Source organism: Pteropus medius, unplaced genomic scaffold, assembly GCF_902729225.1.
Source record: "Pteropus medius unplaced genomic scaffold, Ma_sr-lr_union100, whole genome shotgun sequence".
Lineage (NCBI taxonomy): Eukaryota > Metazoa > Chordata > Mammalia > Chiroptera > Pteropodidae > Pteropus > Pteropus medius.
Genome location: NW_024340692.1, coordinates 11,554,909 through 11,575,223, shown reverse-complemented (window position 1 = coordinate 11,575,223; position 20,315 = coordinate 11,554,909). Strand labels below are relative to the sequence as shown.

Here is a 20,315-nt window from a genome sequence, read left to right as displayed (position 1 = left end):
TTTAAAACAATGAAATCTAAAATTTTATAATAAGTAATGTAAAATCTTGGAAAAATGATTTAATGCATCATGGTCAAATACTGGCTCTACCACCCACTAGCGAGGTGACCTTGTACAAATGCTAGCTATTATTAATTCACATTTCCCAGCCTTAATTCCTTTTTGTAAAGGACTGTCTTCATTTTACATTCTATATTCTGTCAATGGAACAAGAATGCACTTTAAAAATGGTGTTCAAACAAACAAATACAGCAACTCAGTTTATTTCATGCAGATTTTTCTGCATTGTTGCTAACAGTTCACTGGTCCAAAATTACTAAAATACTTAAAAAACTATACATTATGTAAACAAAACATAAATAAAACAGCATAGTTCTTTGTACATATAGTTTAGTACAGGTTGTTAGGGTTTTAGGAATATGTACAATTTTACACCATGGACTGCATTTTCACAATGCATAAATATATATATATTTTTTTACAGAAATAAAAATAAGATTTCACTGACACAATACCATATTGTAGATACACGCTGCAATAGTTGAAATTCAAAAAGAAACATGTCAATGCAAGTGTGCAAAAGGCTAGCTTATTCCAAACTAGTCAAACTTGACTTTGTTCATTTTATGTTATACAGACAGGTAAAGCCTGTTTAAACTACCTCTGAAAACATACCAATGAGTGAAATTAAACAGATATTTCCCTCCCCAAGAAAATAAAGCCTTGCTGCAAGCAAATGAAAAGGTACATTAACACACACACACACACACACACAAACACACACACACACACACACACGCACACACAACTATGTATAATATGTTTTCAACAGCATAATAAACAGTTAAAATTTTTATGGGAGTCAAAACAATGCCCCATTATTTAAAAACTGGCTCGTTTAGTCTAAATTCAAGATGCAGCTGTGTCAGGCTTCTCTATGCCAGATGACTGAAAAGCAGGGAAGATAGAGGCAGGATTTCGACTGGCAGATACAACAATTTGGGAGAGAGATGAAGAGAGTGAAGAAACCTTTGATGCTGGAGTATTTATGGTATTCAAAATGGCTCCTTCTGGGCTAACCAACAATTTTTTGACTGATGTGTCCAAATGAAATACTGAAGTGCTACTTGGCAATGGAGGATTACTAGAGCAAATGGCAGAAACCAAAGATGTTTTAGCTAAAAGAGTAGCTGGAGGAGACTTAATTACTGAAGTCAATGACACTGCTGGTACAGGAGGTGGAACAGAAAGTTTAGCAGTTGTATTTATGATTTGTGGTGTTGAATGTATTGTGGGTAGAGAACCTGGATTCCCAAGGGAGTTTCCAATTTTTGTAGAGGTTCTTAGAGATTGTTTTACAGGTTGTCCACTTAAAGAATTATTTGATGCTAATGTGATCTTCTGGGCAAGATTATCTACTGGTGTAGGCTGAATGCCTTGGCCACTGTTAAGAACGAAGGGAGGTCCATATTTTGGATTAGTAGATATAAGAAGAACATGGCTGCCAACTCCAAGACCTTGTGGTGGAACAATAAACCGGGTTCCATTAATCATGATCTGAGTACCAGGTGCCAAAGGTGTACTGGTGTTGATGACTATTTTTTGCTGAATACAAGGTTCACTGAACTGACCGCCGACCACACTAGTTACATTTGATGATGCTGTAGCAGTGTGAATGGCAGAGCCACCTGGAGTAGAACTGTAACTGGAGGCTGATTTTCCTAAAGCAGGAGACATTTGCTGGTTTGGCAGAGAAGCAAAATTGGAAATATTAATTATTTTACCTGGACTTGGTGAAAGGGATGGCGATTCAGTTTGAGGTTTATTTGTGTTTATATTTGTTGGCACTGTAGCTGATATCCCTGGTGATTGAAACTGGACAGAAGTCCGAGATTGTCTTTTAGAAAGAGATACAGAACGTGTGGTTCCTGGTACTGTTGCCACTTGTGGAACTGTGTTGATTATTTTAGGAGATAAAGTCACAGGTGTAGGCAAGGTAACAGTAACAGGGATTTGCAAAGCTGATGTTAGACATTTAGGAGACACTGTTGGTTGTGTAGTTGAAATCAGAACAGATGATGCAAGATGTCCCGTTTTCACAGTTGATATAGCCACAGTGTTTCCGAGATTTGACGTGCAAAGTCTATTTGACAAAATAGGCATAATTCTTGAAGAGTTATCATTTCCACTGACTAAAACAGGAGGTCGTGTCCCAATTGAAGCAGAAGCTGAGGTCACTGAAAGAGAACCCAAAGACACATTTGCGCCTGAAAACATGTTTACTGCTCTTGCTGCAGAAACCACTGATTCATTAACAGGAGTAATATTTTGACTCACAAAATTTGAGCTTACTGGAATTGAATTACCACTTGTTGACAACGGCAAAACACAGCCCTTGGTACTTTTTTCTTCTCCTTTTGGGGTTACATTTTGCAGTATGTTAATTGATGGTATAGTCGGCACACTGCCTGAAGTATTTACAATTGCTTGACCTATGTTTAGTCCAATTTTCACATCTTTTATCTGAGACACAGTTGGTGATGAATTTATTTTTATTGGTGCTCCCACTGTAGATGGAATTAGTACTATCTGGGGCTGCTCTGGAGTCTTAACATATGTTTTATTCAAAGGGGGAGGAAGAGTTTGTTTTAATGGTTCTGCCACAATAGTTGGGGTTGAAGTGCCACTTGGAATTGGAGCATTAATAAAAACTAATTTCTGGGCAGAAACACCTGTAGGTGTTGGTGCAGGTGTGACATTAATTGCAGTTCTACTTCCAGAAGAAAGAACAGATGGAGCAGACACTAGCATAAGTTTCTGAACTGCAGTACCACTGATCGCATCTTCATTTGTTGCTGCTGTTGCTTCTGATCTTGTAACAGGATGACTTTTTGTGATATAATCTCCTTGTTGCTGCTTAGTTGGAGTACGGATAACATTTGCATTGGTTTGTCCAAAATTTCCTGTTGATAGACTAATTACGCTCATTGAACTATTTGCTGTTGATGGTAGCAGAGTGCTAGAAGAAACGGAGGCCTTTAAGGGAGAAGAGGGCATGTGTGAAGTTTTATCTATCATGTGGGCCAAATTACCACTACAGGAAGGTTGGCCTAATGGAAGTTTGAGATTTTTCCCTAAGGACGGATTAAAGACAGTTGGAATGGAAACAGAAGTTGGTGTTTGTCCAAAAGGTGGGAGACTAGATGTAGCAGTGGTTCCAGCTACTGGTGAAAAAGCAGAAGATGAAGTTGTTGATTTTGGCACCAGAAATGCCTGAAGTTGAGGAGCAAAAGTGAAAACTGAACTTGAAGATATACTATTGGGTGAATTTTGATCTGGATTGGTCTGTACTTTTACAACTCCAGTGTTCCCACCTCGTGTCCTAACCAGAATTGACTGTGAATCTCTTATACACACAGTTTTCAGTTCTTGCTTTGTTTCAGAAGAATCAGCAGTTTGTTGTGCAGAACAGTTGAGGGAACTACCAGGATTTGTAGATCCACTTAGTGTTGTTGCTGATAACAGAGGCTGAACTGTTGAGGAAGTAGTGGGTGAAGCAATGGATTGGGGGAATGTAACTGCTGAAACCGTATTCTTGACTTTTCCTGCTTCACTTTGGCTATTCTTAACTGGTGGTATTAATAAATTACTCATGGAGGTTACAGGTGATAAAGGCTGTGGTCTAGCATTACTCACATTTGACGAAGGTGTAATCGTCTTGTTGAAAACTGCATTAGTTAGATGGGTAGAACCAGCTCCTGCTGAGTTGGCAAGAACTGATGCTAAAGAAGAGTTTACATTTGCTGTCTGAGGAAAAGATAAACAATGTTGTTCTGTACCTTTTTGTTGAAGTGGTGATATTTCTTTTGCAACTGCTCTCCCTTCCTTGTGCTGAATCACAAAATTCTTAGGCAGAATGAGAACCTGCTGCATGATTTTTTCTCCTGTTTTAGGATCCAACACAGGTTGCATCTGAATCTTTACAGAGCTGTTATGAAGATCTATGGGCAACCACTGGCCACAGGGCATTTTGTATACCATCTGTAAAGGACCTTTTGTACTGGTGTGGCAGGTCAATGCTGGCTTTATGGGGCTTGCATCTGGAGAAGATATAACTGGCTTTTCTACAGCAGAAGTACTTCTACCAGTAGAAGGGGGCAGTTGATTAGTTAAGGTCACTTTGTTCCCAATATTCTTTGCAAGCAAGGCCTGAATAGGTTTGGTCCCTTTCTGGAGAATAGACACTGGTGTTGAATCCACTGAGGCAAATGACTCTGGAAATAGTGGCTCTGTATGCTTTGATTCATTCAAACAGTCAATCTGCATATCACCTTCCACATTCTCAACTGTTGTCTCATTTGTGCTTAACTTTGCTTTCTTCCTTGGAGAAAGCTCTTTTGTGCTATCATCCAGATAACTAGTTTGTTTGGACTGTCGCTTAAGTGTTCTAGACAGTGTTTTCAGTACCTCTTTAGAAGGTAATTCTTTTTTCAACAACTTGCTTCTGGCCATAGAAAAATCTGTTTCTGACAATTTCATATCATCTGAAAATTATCAAACAAGCGTTTTGTTAATATAAAACAGCTAATGAATAGCATAAGGTCAATTATAAAAAAAAAGTCAATCTTTGAACTGGAAATTTATTAAGAAATCTATAGGGTGATTTAAAAGCCTCAGTACCACTGATGGAAATTAAGGTGAGGTGACCTGTGTCTGAGTATTCTTGATATCATAAACGTTTCCAGGAACAACTTGTTATTAATAAGAAATTACTTTTGGTCAACTTCTGCTAATTTTGCTGACACTACAAGTACAAAGGAAATTTTACATCTTTTAAAGAGTCAAGCCAGCAATCAGAGCTCCGAATTTAGATTTGGAAAAGAATCTAGTCTAGTTCTACAAAGGGAAATTTTGATATCAAAGAGAGATGTTCCTTCAGTCTAATTTATTTCTAGAGACTCTAAAGGATGAAAAATGTCTACCTTTTTCTGGTGTTTAATTAACCTTACAGTAAAAAAAAAAAAAAATGTTCATCTGGTCAAACTGGGTTGATGAGAAGTTATTCTTTTCCAATTTACCGAAGACATAAAAAACAATAGGTTAATTCATTTCTAACCACAAAATTTCATATTAACTTCTTATATAACAAACTATTTAACTGGATTTACAGAGTAATATAAGCTGATGAGTTGAAATGAATTACAAATAATCTAATGCAGCCTCCTTATTAGAATGATGTGTCCAATCAGGTCTCATTGAGACATCAACCTTGGTCATTCCTCATAAAAAAAAAAATCTTAATAGTATTAGGGACTTTCCAAGTTCCATTTAAAGCAAACATCAGAAATACTGATGATAAAAAGAAGAGGATGAACCTATTTCAAAGGAACTGCAGATCCAGGATGTGTGGTCTGTAATGAGCAATGACATCCTAAAGTTCAGAAGCAGGCACTGGCTCTAGAAACTCCTAGAAATGTAATAATGACTTCAAAGAACCTTTTATAAGGACACAGTACATTTGTATAACATATCAGATTTTCCTAAGTAATATACTTCATTAATCAGGTTATCCTTATCTCCATAAATGTTACTAAATCTTTTCTTTGTGCTTTAATGTTGATTTAAAGAAAGTTTTAATGCCTACCTGAATCAAAGTGATCTTTCTCCAGGATATCTAGAGGTTCTGTTGAGTCTACAGACTTACTGATTTCTGCTTTAGGAGATTCTTTTCCAGGATCTCCTTCACCTTCTTCAGTAGTCCATACTTCTCTAGTAAATTTATCTGGATCAGGCTGTCTTCTGAAATCATCATAGTCTTTCTTTAGGCGGCTCCTGAAATAAAATGTCCAACATAACAAACAACACATATGTATTAAACTCTTAGACAATAAACTAACTTTTAACATTTTAAACTATAAAAATATTTCAACTAAAAACTATGTTTTAATTTCAAGTGTGTCTAAGATGCTTAGGTCAGTCTTGCCAATCATTACTGTTCAAGAAGATAAAACCCTGGGTGTAGGCATAAGAAAATGAAGATTATATCAGCAATTTCAGAATAAAGTGTTTGCACATACCACCTATATGTCTTTCTAAAGGCTGCTGTGAGACCTATTAAATGAGAGAAAAGAATTTTTTTTCTAGGTGCATTGATAAAAATAGATTTTAGATAGTCTTAAAATTACTGATTTTAATATAGTTAAAAAGATCATTTAAAATAATCAAGAAAATCTAAGAAATAGTATCTATTATTTTTGACTATTACACAGTGAGTAACAAACAAACAAAAAATCCATCATTTAATCCTGAGAGTAATTATACCTAAACTTTTGGGTCTCACTAGAAATATTTATTAAGCATAGGGAAAAGCTGAATGCTGTATTATGCATTCTGCAAAGCTGAAAAGTGATCTTCCAGAGATTTTTTTCACATAAAAACATAATAGCTACACTTCTATGAAACTATGAAGAAACAGAAACATTTCCAAATGATTATATGATATTTTAAAGATCCTTTATCATTCCTTTTGTTTTCAACTGAGTTTCTCTATTCTACCCTTAATCTTTATTCTATTTATTTATTTTTTAAAACAAAATCTGAATGTACATTCTCCAATTATTTTTGCTACAAATTCTTATTTATGCATATAAAGTTTAAGTCTTACCTCTGTCACTTAACAGTAATAAGACTTTGGGCAAGTACCTTAAAGTTTCTAAGCATCATTTTACTTATTTATACAATGAGGATAATAACAGTACTTACCTCATAGCATCTGTGACACATAAATATTCAACAAATGTCAGTTAATTATTCTCAATTTATTTGTTTTAAATTATTGCATAAGAGTTTTATGGAGCAGATGAGGGCTATAAGAATGGGTTATCAAAGGATAATTGTAAAATTAATTTCCTATTAGAAATATCTACATGGGAGTTGTATAATTTCTCAGTCTTCTCAGTCTCAGCTGGTGACTTTGCTTATTTCAGGGAAAATGGAAGCAATCGGACAAAAACTTTCACATGCTCACACCTCATCTACAACTTTAGACGTTCTCTGTACTTATATTGTCTTCCTATCTAAGCTGATCCCTCCACTAGGGCATCCTCTTTCATCTCTTCAAGAATATCACTCTACCAGATGTCTCTTACTTTGCCTGAATTCATTTCTGCCTATTAGATAATTTCCACCAGTATACAAACATGTTATTTCTTCCATTAAAGAAACAGCAACAAAAAACAACTTGTCCTTCTAGGTACTGCCCTATTTCTCTACTCCACTTTATAGCAAAACTCCAATTCCTCTCCCTTAATTCTCTCGAACAGACTCCTAAGACTTTTACCCACTTCTCTACCAACACAGCTCAATAGGTCATCAATAATCTCCATGTTGCCATATTCAATAATGAATTCTCAGGCCTCATATTCCCCAATCTGTCACAAGCAGTTCTCTTTAACATTTTTTACCTGGTTTCTAAGAAACCACTCTATTGTTTTCTCTCCTCTTACTCAATGGTGAAAGACTGAAAGCTTTTCCTCTAAGCACAGGAACAAGGCGAGGATGCCTGCTTTCTATTCAACATAGTACTAGAAGCTCTAGTCAAAGCAATTAGACAAGAAAAAGAACAAAAAGCATCCAAGTTGGAAAGAAAGAAGTAAAATTCTCTGTTCACAGACGATATATTTTATGTAAAAAAAACCCTAAAGAGTCTACAAAAAAATGTTAGAACCAACAAACAAATTCAGCAAAGTAGCAAGATACTAAATCAACGCACAAGAATCAGTTGCTTTTTTATACATTGACAATAATCACTGTGAAAAGGAAATTAATAAAACATCCCATTTATAACAGCATCAAAAAGAATAAAATACTTAGGAATTAAGTATTAATTAAGACTTGTACAATGGAAACTATAAAACACTGGAGAAAGAAATTAAAGACATTAATAAATGGAAATACATTTCATGTACATGTCCTGGAAGATTCAATATTTTAAAGCTGTCAATACTACCCAAAGTAATTCACAGTTTCTGTGCAATAAGCTATCAAAATTCCAATGGTGTTTGTTGCAGAAAAAACACCATCCTAAAATTCATATGTAATCTCAAGGAACCCAAATAGGCAAAATGATCTTGGAAAAGAAAAAAAAAAAGCTGGAATACTCACACTTCCTGATTTCAAAACATGCTACAAAGAATCAGTCATCAAAACAGTGTGGTACTGGCAGAAAGACAGACATATAGACCAATGGAAAAAAATATCAAGTCCAGAAACAAACCCTTTTGTATATGGTCATATAGTTTTTTCACAAAGATGCCAAGACCATTCAATAATGAAAGGACAGTCTTTTCAACAAATGGTGCTGGGAAAACTGGATATCCACATGCAAAAGAATTTATAAAAGTTAACTCAAAATGAATCATAGACCTAAATGTAAGAGCTAAAACTATAAATCTCTTAGAAGAATACATAGGGCAAAAGCTTCATAACACTGGGTTTGGCAGTGACTTCTTAGATGTAAAACTAAAAGCACAGGCAACAACAAAAAAGAAAAATTGAACTTCATGAAAAATAAAAAACTTGTGCATTAAAGGCACTATAGACAAAGTAAAAAGGTAACTCAGGGATGGGAGAAAATATTTACAAATCATATATCCAATAAGGTGGGGGTCCCCAATCACTGGGCCATGGACGGATACCAGTCCGTGGCCTGTTAGGAACCGGACTGCACAGCAGGAGGTATGTGGCGGGCTAGTGAGTGAAGCTTCATATATATTTGCAGCCACTGCCCAGAGCTAGCATTACCTCCTCAGCTCTGCCTCAGATCATCAGGCATTAGATTCTCACTGGAGCACTGCTCCCTGGTGCCGAAAAGGTTGAGGACTGCTGCCATAAGGCCTTACAGCCAGAACATATATAGAACATCTAAAACTCAACAACAAAAAAATGAACAAGCTGATTCAAAAATTGGCAAAAATTTTGAATAAATGTTTCTCCAAAGATATATAAATGGCCAATAAACACATGAGAAGATAGTCAATATCACTAATGATTAGGGGAATACATATAAAAACTACAACAATATAGCACCCACTTCATACTTGTTAAGATAGCTACTATCAAAAACAAACAAACAAACAAAAAACCAAAAAAACAAAAAAAAAAAACCCCAAATGTTGATGAAAATGTGGAAAAATTGGAACCCTATGCACTGTTGTAAAATTGCAGTCACTAAAACAGCATGGTAGTTCCTCAAAAAAATTAAAAATAGAATTACCATATGATCTGGCAATTCCATTTCTGAGTACATAGCCAAAGAACTGAAAGTAGGTTCTTGAAATACATGTGCACTCATGTTTACAGCAACATTATTCATAAAAACTAAAACATGAAAACCACCCAAGTGTCCAGTGACAGATGAATGCATAAGCAAAATGTGGTACATGCATCCAATGGGATATTATTCGGCCTTAAAAAGGAAGGAAATTCTGACATGTGCTGCAACATAGATGAACCCTGGGAACATTATGCTAAGTAAAATAAGCCAGTCACAAAAAAACAAATACTGTATATTATATGAGGTACTTAAGAGTAGTTAAAATTAAACACAAAATATAGAATGGTGGTTGCCAGGGGCTGGGGGAAGGGGAGAATGCAGAGTTATCATTTAATAGGTAGAGCGTTTCAGTTTTACAAGATGGTAAGAGTTCTGGAGATGGGTGGGATAATAGTAGCACAACATTATCAATGTGTCTAATACCACTGAACTGTACACTTAACACTGGTTAAGATGGTAAATTTTGTGCATTTTACCACAGACACACAAAAAAGAAGGTAAGCCTCAGAGCTGGAATTTTGTTTAATCAACACTACTTTTTCAGGGCTTAGGAAGTTCCCTAGACGTGGAGGACACTCAAAAATATCTGAATTACAAATCAACAGAAAACTATTAATTGATTCCAAGATATCTTTCCATAATCCTAAATAAAGAGCCCTAAAATAAGTAAAAACAGATTATAAAGCTTGAATTACCTGTTTCTTTGAAAAGCTTTCATTAACTTTGGTTCCCATGGCAGCAATTCATTTAAAAGACGTATCAATGTACTATGCAATTCTTTTACAGCTTGCCTCCGATGATACCATTTGCCCTGAAACATAATTTTAAAAGTAAAGCTCTTAGATTTAAAAGTGAATGTCAAATCTTATTTTCTGAGTAAAAATCAAAACTCCAATCCCCATCAAATAAGTATCTCTTCTCTAGATGGCTGCAGAAAAGAGAAAAAGTATCCAGTAATAAATTTTATTCGGTATATTTTAAAGACTGTCAATTCTACAGGAGAAATCTAAAACCTATTTAATCAAAATGGGAGACAAAAAATTTTTTAAAGTTTTTAATTGGGTCAATTGTAAATGTTTTAATCATTTACTAAATATGTAACATTTATATAAACTCATTAAATATGTAAATGATACGGCTCACTTCTGTAAAGTTTTTGTAATTTTCCCAAAGAGTGGGGGAAAAAGACAGAAAAGCCAGAATTGTTAGCATATCCAAAAACCAGTCTTCTTAATGAACTTCTTGGGAAATTTTTAAATTATTTTATTTTATAAATGTTTCCAGTTCAGAAAAGCAAACAAGTGGTCATCATTTTCAATGCTATAAATAATTACTGACGCCCCTTCCGTTTGCTACGTATTAGCTGAAATAGTTCATTCATATATATTTGGAGGTGTCGGGGAGAGGGAGAGGGAAGTAGGGGTCGAGTGAGCATGAGAGTGCACATGTACTCTAGCTGCTATAAAAACTCTTCTAAGTATGAAGTGTATATATTTTAGTCTAACTTAAAAAATGATGAAACTAAGGCTCGCAGAGATTAAATGACTTAATTTAAGGTCCTATGGCTTTAACCCAGATCTGCCTGATGCTGAAGTCCGAGTTCTTAGAACTACACCACCATCTCTTAAAAACTGTATCACATAAATTTAATCTGACACAAGTTATAAAAACCTGTAGTGAAAATATACTTCACCAGTACCCATAAAATTATTCAAATACCATAGGAACAATAAGTTTACAGAAGTTATAGCTCTAGGTAGCCAACTTCCCTATTCTCTACAATGTTAGTGTACACCTATCAACATCACCACCATCACCATCACCATCACCATCACCATTTTACTGTTACATAATCATGTTGTATTTTTCTTTTTTTTGTAACAGCTTTGAGATATAATTCACATACTATATGGCTCACTCATTTTATTTCTTTTATAACAAAAGACACAGAACTAAATATGTTATAGGTCACATTTAACATGCATAAAATTGGACTTCAACTGTTAAGTGAGTCAATTTGCGTATATGTAGAACATTAAAGCAGAAAAATTACCACCCCGTAGACCAAAATGTAAAAAAATCTATGCACTAATTTCTCAATTGTGTATCTATTTAAAACCTTCAACATTTCAGTCAAGGAAATTTCAGTCACATATAGACCTAAGTGGATCAACAGTATAGTTTCTATTTCCCTCAAATTTTGAACTTTGAACCAAGAGAATGTTTATGCACATAAAAATAAACAACTATACTTCTATCTCTGAGGTTTTTTTTTTTTTTTAAATCTTAGAGGGAGAATTGTTTATTAGAAGAGTAGGAAGATGTGGAATTTCATGTGCGTGTGCACACAACGAATATGGAACCTAGGCTCACTAATTCTTGTGTCTTCTTAGTGGCATGACAAATCATAATATTGTGAAAATAATTTCAAGAAAAGTTTATTTCATATAATATACTAACCTACACAGACATATCTTCCTCTTGTCAACTGCTTTCTAAAAGAACCTAACTTAACGAGCTATGCCTCAAAAGCTAATTTTTTCTCAAAGAAATGTTATGCAATAGTATAAAGCGCTTATTCTAACCCATGAAAACAAAATTATTAAACAATAAAACTGAAAAGCTAATTGAGAGTGAAAAGGCAACTTTAAATTCCTTATGAAGTCAGGTAGGGTTTTATTTCAATAAAAAAACAGAAAACAAACAGGACGATGGAGATTTTTCCCTTTAACAAGGCACATCGACATTAGTTTTCTACTTAACTATTATTTGGATCCAAAATGAAATGGTGAGAGTAGAAGGAAACTTTTCCAAAGTTAAAAAGAGCAGAAAAAGGAAAGGAATGTGAAATGAAGGTGGGAAGAACATTCTCTTTGTGGTATAATTAACTGGAAAGATGTTAAAAGACTAGGGAGCACCAGGCATGCTAAATTCTTTTTAAATGGGGGTTATATGGGAAAGAATGGAAGATGCAGTTACCCTGGGCATATGGCTGCTGTTTAGATGGGTGGAGTGGTGCTGGGATGGCGAATGCAGGAAGAACTAGCAGTATTATGGGATCTGAGGACTAGGCAGATGAGGCACAAGAAGAGAAGACTGTGTAGATGGATGTCATTATTTCAAGACATCTGTCAGCTTTGTTTTTGTCTCTACTAAATTACATTAATTTTTATAAAAAGAGTTTTAAAAAATTAGGAAAATTTTTACCTTTTGGTTATTAAATTTTAGTTAATCCAGTGCCCAGAAAATACACTATGGAACTAGCTGATTGTATTCAGGGTAGGGCTCATAAATATTAATCAGAGAATAGATTTCTAATTTTCATATAATTCTGTCTTATCCACTGAACTGTTTGGAAATATCTATGTCCTGCTAACTTTATATATATTTTTGGCCTTCTTCCTTTTTTTTTTTTATATTGCATATTACCAACCTGGGGTAGTGATGGTATGGTACTTCATTTACATTTGAAAATGAATACTTAATCATTCTATATTTGGAAAACAAACAAAAAGTCTATTATTTACATAACACAAATTATAGACAGTAAAGACTGATAAAATATTTTGACTAGAAGATACATATAAAGAATACAATGACTTTGATAAAGGGCATCTCTCTACCCTGCTCTGCGGTATGTGTGTCTACCGTTTTTATATTGACCTTAAGGAGGCATAGGTTTAAAAAGTTCAGAATTACTGCTCTGGGACTGGTATTTAAAGTAAGGTGGTATTTAACTACTTGACAGTAAAAGAGAAATTCATACTGATTGCTGTATCATCATCTTTGGTCAATGCAACCCAAATGGAATTAAAATAACATGTCCTTTTCTACCTAGTGGTGGTCTCAGAGTGCACAGCATACAATGAAACTAATGTAAAGAGAAGAAAAGTTATGAATTTTTAAAAGTCAGAGATGGTAAATCTAACAACTTCGGTCTAACAAAAATCTATTTAAGATCAAATAGTTTCTGAACTTTAAATCAGGTCATTAACTAAAAGCTAGCAATCGTTTTTCTGACTGATTGACTTTATTTACATACATATAATGGAAAAACTAAGAACAATTATCATGTTCCTTCTAGATTAAAATGATTAAAGCTAAAAGAGAACTTAGGACTTAATTTTATAGAAGGAAACTGGCTAAAGTAACATATAGGGAAGTACTTGCAGATAGAAGTAAATTTTAGAATTCTAGGCTCTCGAATGCTCAAATCCACTCTCCTTTCACTACACAAATACTGTCTCTCTTGGCCTATTAATTCCTTAAGAAGAAAGAGACTGTATTGTATAAGTACCTGTATTTACATGTAGGTATCTCTGTAATGCCAAAATTAAAATCTCAAATTTATTTTTATTGTTTAATTACAATAATATTTAAAATTATAGTGATCTAAAGATTAAAAATGAATAAACAAATAAAAACAGCAAGTTTCCCTATTTTCAAACACATGAGAGAATATGGATGTAATAAAAATTGGAAAGGCTCTTACAATCTTTATCTGCACTAATCAATATAGAATCAAAGATAAAGATGGTAGGTAGAAAACTTAGTAACAGGTCATTTGTGGAACAGTGCTGTAACTGTTTCTCTAATAAAAATATGTTATTTAATAAGCTTTATATATATAAATTTAGCGCTGACTTTTCTTTATAAACAAGTATGTGAAAATGAGGATAAATGAACTATTTTCAGTATTAGAATTCTCACTATTTTCAGGGATAAAAAATATTTTCTAAGGATTCCAATGTGTTATGTGAACTTAATAATTCAAACATTTACTCAAAGTCACTTTAAAAAAAGGAGAGTAATATTTTTCTTTCATGAATTTACTATCAAGTTTAACATAAACTAGAGCATGAATTTCAAGCATATACCATGGAACCAAAGGCATACAATATGGTTGCAGTTTGAAGCTTACCTTTCAATACTTTCTCATCCAATGTACACAGCAGCTGCAGATTGCCAGCTCCCTTTCCAGGAGATGCCCCAACTGTCAAACAGTGAAGGTTTTATAACCTCATAGGAATGATTACAAAAAGGAGCTGGTCTATGGTTACAAGGTAACTCCTTTATTATATTATGCAGTTTTATAAGTTTTTGAATATGATACATTAATAAGCTAAGGAACCATATGGGGAAAGAAACTTTAAAAACTTACAAAACTACACAATATTATAAAATGAAAAGCTGAGTCAATGTGTGTGAAATGAGTGGGGAGGGAAACTTACCTTACAACTAAAGAACAACTCCATTCTGCTGCAGTAATCTGAGATGGGTATAACAGCACCAGCATAACGCTGGCTGGGTGTTTCAAGGAGAGGGAGCTGGCAATCTAATGATGCTGGGGACATTGAACACCTAAAAGAACAAAAAAGAGAAAAACAAATTCCACATTTATCAAAGATCTCACCACCATGAGATATTTTGCACATTTTAATAAATTTAGATGGTTTGAATATTAAACTTAGGTGAAAGTAACTTGTTTACACAAACCATCCTGTTACTTATATAGATTTTCTTGTATTATATCTAAACAAAATAGGTATTAACAGTCATATAAAGGAAAAATTAAAATCATATATAAACATACAAAGAATATTTTAAAATGAGAAGGCATTATTATAATGAAAAAAACATTTTTATAAAAAAGAATACGAAAACATGATGAGTATAAGAAAAATATCAATGCGATCTTTTTTATGTGCTTTTACTTACATATATGTTGTTAGAGCACAGAAACATGGATCATATGACAAAATTTTTTTTGTTGCAGGCTTGGTTCTTGTCCCAGACATAAATACCACGGTGGAAAAGGGACTAAATAACAATATATCATGCTTTTCAAATAAAATGTAAACAACATTTAGAAAAGCCAAATGGATCTGTACACAAAGATTTCTCATTTAAAATCACTAGCAATATACAAAGAAATGTTTCAAATAATTTAAACTTGTATGTATGTACAAATCAAATTACTTGTAATTAAATTATTTTAATAAATTATTTGACATTCTCATAGTCTAAGTAATATTAAATGAAATGGTAATAAGTATTTACTTTTTTTGCTTATTGCTTACCTAAAGAAACAACCACCATATTCATATGTTCCTGCAAATTCACAGTTTTGGGGGTAAAACAATGCATTCATCTTTGTTGGTAAACAGCCCCTTGAAAAAGTGCTAGTTTGACAGTACAGTAAAATGTCTGCACATTAATATGGAAAAGTTAAAAAGTATTTTAACATTGTCAGATGTCCTAATATGAACTATCCTATGCTAGTACTTTTCACTGAGGTAACTGCACACATACTCACTTAAGACTAATTTAACAGAAAAGGAAAGTGTTTGCATTTTATTATACAGGCATCCCATGTTGAATAGCATGTACATTTCCTTATATTACTAAATTAGCATTTAACTAGAAAGCATGAAGACAAACAACTACATCAATATTATTGCAAGTTTTGGTGTCATTTGGCTTTGCAGAGAGAAAAAACTGGGTAACATCACACTCCTAGTGAGGTAGTTACTATTTTGGGGGAAGAAAATCTAACTATATATGTGACCAACTAACCATTTTCATATACAAAGAAGAAAGAATCCTGGACTGGAAATTAACCACTGGCTGATTATCTGAATTTGATCATTTTCAGTAAATTGGTGGGTGAAGAAATTGATAAAATTTTATCAGATCTATACCTGGTATCAGAAAGGTGGATTCTGCAATTCACTGTACAACCTGAATCACTAAGTAATGCTACACATGGTATCGTAAGAGCATAAAAAGTTCTAAGTAAGTGAAATTAGAAGTGGGACTATTTTAAATACAGGGACGGTATCCTACTTTTTTTTACTTTCTCAGACTCTATCGCAATGCCTAGCACAGAGTAGGCCCACAGTAAGTATTCAAAGTAAGTGAGTAAATTTCTTAGCTAACTGAAGGTTCCTCCTTAGATGCAAGGGATTTTAAAAATTGACGAAATGTTTGTAAGAGATATGTTGTCCAGATTTTCTGAACACACAATGGATATAATTTAACTCTTGATGACTTGGGTCATCATTATGAACAAATTGCTGTGTTATATTTTAATATAGTGACTCTCAGGTACTGTTCAGGTTTCTGAACAGTATTCCTATATTCCTATATTAAATGGTTATTGACTAATAATATATTCTATATTCCTATATTCCTATATTAAATGGTTATTGACTAATAATATATTCTATATTCCTATATTAAATGGTTATTGACTAATAATAATATGTTTGGACTCCTACGATCTGCTTATGTAGGTTTTTTCAATTGCCTATCAGTGTTTTATGCTGTCAATAAATCTGCCTCAAACTGCTCTGGTTCCAATGAAAGTACCTACTAATTGTTAGAATTATAACTTCACTAAAAGAAATTGGTTCCATGTAAGGCCTTTCTCTATTTTAAAGTACTAGAGTGTCCATATGTGGACTCTCTGCCCTCTGTGTAGGCTCCTTTTGACTCATTGCTGGATTCTGGGTTAATTTTCCTACAAAAGTGTAATGTATCTTTTTTTTTTTTCTTTTTCTGTAGTCTGGTAAAATGGTAGAAAAGTTATTAGTGTTCAATCTTCTCTATTTTCTGATAATATTCTTCCCCAAGTCACAAAGGACACTGAGCTATTCTATCTTTAAATTTCAGGGTCTTTCCAAAGATTTCAATATCTTCTGTAATATACAAAAACAGAATGATGTGAAGCTTATTTTTTTGGCCTTAAGCACCTCAAAGATTTATTTAATTTTTCAGAACTCATGTCAGTGGAAGATAGTAAAGCAACTATTAAATAGAAGATAATACAAATTTACTTGGAGCTTTGGAAAATATTTGACATTTTCCAAATGTTACTTGTATTTGAGTAACTGTGCGCAATATGTAATTCAAAAAGGTTTAAAGCAAATTATAAAAGCCACACTATGAAGCTCTAACTATAGAAGGATCTGTCATCTAGTTCAACTCTTCCTTGAAGCTCACTCCAGGGCATTAATTCTCTGCCTAATGTAAAAATACCAAACGACCCCTTTCCCTTTTAATTAGACCTTTCTTTGGAAGAAAAGAGGTTTTCGAATATTGTCTTTATGAAAGCTTCCCTGATGGGATTCAAACTATGCCAAATCACAGTAAGTAGAAATAGTGAACACTATTAACAAGGGTTAAAATCCAGTCTTAGTTCAGGAGAGTAGTTATTACATGTCAAAAAACTAACACAAACAAAAAAATACCCTGACAGCAAGACTTACCATAAACAAATGAGAATAATAAAATTTCAGACAATTTAGTGACTATAGTCAATTGAAGTTTTGTCTTACCAATCATATATTGTTCTGGTTCATATTTCCTGTTATCTTTTTTCACTACTATTTTGAACATGTCAGTTAACATTTGATCCTTCATAAAGACCATTTGTTGTCATCTGCCCTTCCACTCTACTCCCAAACAACATATAAACATGCAATTAAGGGAAGTGAGCAAGTGTCTAGAGTGCATGGTGACTTCTGAATAAACACAGCTTGAAAATAAAAGATTAAATCTTTTATAAAATAGGAGGTAGCCTAACCAAGCCCTGATTAAAGTTAAAAACTTATCCCCAAGGTTGGGGATAAAATCTCAAGCTCTGTAAGTGAATTCCTTGCAGATAAGGACTTTCTTTCAATCTCTGGATCCTTACCAAGTTCCTAGTACTATGCATAGCACACAGAAGACACTGAGGATATATTTGCTTAATGAAAAAGACTAGAATCTGTAACTAAGACAAGTAAAAAAACATATTTTTTTGTTGTGCAGTTTCCAAAAGGTCATTTTAATTTTTAAAAGCTCTAAATATGACTAAAGACAGTGATCCCTGAGTCAGTTTTCTGTTTTGCTAACCATTAGTTTAACAGAAGAGCTAGCATAAGAAAACAATATACCTAATGATGCAATTGTAAAAAAGTTAAATATTAATAATTTATGGACAATTTAGAGAATATTGCAACCATATCTACAACTAAAGCCATTAAATAAAGTTACTTAGGGCATATTCAGGACTCTGAGTGTACCTACAGTTTATACCGCAGTAAAATAGATTTTGTACTCTAAACAACTGGCTATAAAATAATTTTGATTTGATGCCTTATTGTGAGCCAATGGGATATGGAATGGAAAGAATAGGGAAAAATCCCATAATCCTTCACTATAATAAAAGATTTCTCTGTTACAGGTGTTAGAAAATAAGATTAATGTACAATAATTTCTTTGCCTTACATCAACCTTTTATATATGCAATTTATGTTTTATGGGTCCTTATAAATTCATATAATGTGTATTTTATGTATAACTTGACTGCATTTTTCCATTTACCTGTGTATCACTCCTTACTATATCTTCACTTTTAAAAAACATAGTACATCATCTTTCTAAAAATTAATAAAGAAAACATGTATTCAACCATGTTATTTGTAACGTCTTCATTTCCTATATACTAAGGACAGTAAAAGGTAAATGGTGAACATATTTAAGAGGCCATAAATCAAAATGGATTAAAGACGGCTGAGATAAATCTGAGGCTAAGGTCAAGAATATAAAGGGTAAAACTGACATCACAAATTCCATCAAATACAAATCTAAATTAGGTGTACATGATGTAATAAAATATTCTTAATATCTGGTGTGTGATTTAATTGATTTTTACTTCATTTTCAAAACATCAACTTTTTTTTCCCCCATAAGTTGGCAGCAGCAGACAAAATTAGAGAATTGGGCCCTTAGTAAATATGGGCTTACATCAAGATTCTGCAGTTGCCCTTAAATTGACATTTGAGGCCAGATAATTTGTTGTTGTGGGGGCTGTCTTGTGCATTGCTGGATCATTATAATGCGGGATACTTTTAGCAGTATCGCTGGCCTCTATCCATTCAGTGCCAGTATTACCTCGTCAAGTATGATAATTAAAAATGTCTTCAGACATTGCCAAAAGTCATGGGGGTGAGAAGTGAGGGTGCAAAATCATCTGATTGGTAATCACCGGCTTATAAAGAACTTGGTGACCAAAAAAAAGGAGTGTTATCATCTCTGATCTAAACTTCTGATTTCTCTAATGTTTGCTCTAGCTAATATACTGTAAGAACATTAAGTAAAGATTCATTTTATTCATTACTTGAAACTCCTCTGCAATTCTTTTTAACATATATTTGTATATACTGTAACCATTTTGTACATATTATTTGGTATGTTTTTAAAAGTTAACATTTCACAAATATTTCCATGTAGTAACAATGATCTACAAATATTTTATTTTACTAGCTCTATGATATACTACTGTTCTGCTAACATTACTGTTTGGTTAGACTACTGTTAGACATATAAATTTTTTCCAAATTTCTACTATTAGAGGTAGTCTGCTGAACAAACCATTGGGTAAATTACTTTTTTTGGGAGAAAGGGGTGAAATGGAGATAATAAAAGTTAAATCTCAAATAAGATTATAGGATTTGAAAGTATAGGCAATTTTATAGCTTTTTTTTTACATACTGATTATAATATTTAGAAATATCTGAAGTCTATCTTAAATCTTGCTCAGTGTTCAAGTGCTTAATTGCTAAAATATGTATTAGAAAAGATATGGTCTTATATTTCAATTTCAGTTTCTCTATATTGGTAAGACTATCATTTATCATTATATAATCCAGACAAGGTTTCTTTTCTTATAAATAACATTTTTTTTTAACCAAATGTTCACTTTTCCTTATACTCGATCTCTATACAGACCTTTCCTTATTAAAGAAAAAGATGTAAACCTCTTTGAAAATATAAACTATGATATAAAATATATAGAAATAGAGCAGATATGAGAAAAAAGAGGTCACAAGAAAAACTCAGAAATATAACCTCATCTGTATAAAACTAGAAAAATCTTCCAATTTTCATTATTTAGAAAGCAACAATGTGTAATAAATTTCAAATATAATAGAAT

At 33.2% G+C, this 20,315-nt stretch overlaps 1 protein-coding gene across 5 annotated transcripts in view; it reads right to left on the bottom strand.

Moving 5' to 3' along the window:
- Positions 1-233: 233 nt before the first annotated feature.
- BRD10 (bromodomain containing 10) overlaps positions 234-20,315 on the bottom strand; it is a 91,761-nt gene continuing 71,679 nt past the window's right edge. For 4 of the 5 annotated variants that reach the window (XM_039881017.1, XM_039881113.1, XM_039881195.1 and 1 more), the window contains 3 exons: positions 10,030-10,145; positions 5,645-5,832; positions 234-4,544 (listed from right to left, as the gene is read on the bottom strand). In XM_039881017.1, the coding sequence (XP_039736951.1) occupies positions 910-4,544; positions 5,645-5,832; positions 10,030-10,145 (3,939 nt within the window). In that variant the 3' untranslated portion in view covers positions 234-909. The remainder of the gene's footprint in view (positions 4,545-5,644; positions 5,833-10,029; positions 10,146-20,315) is intronic. The other variant, XM_039881097.1, reaches the window with a different exon arrangement.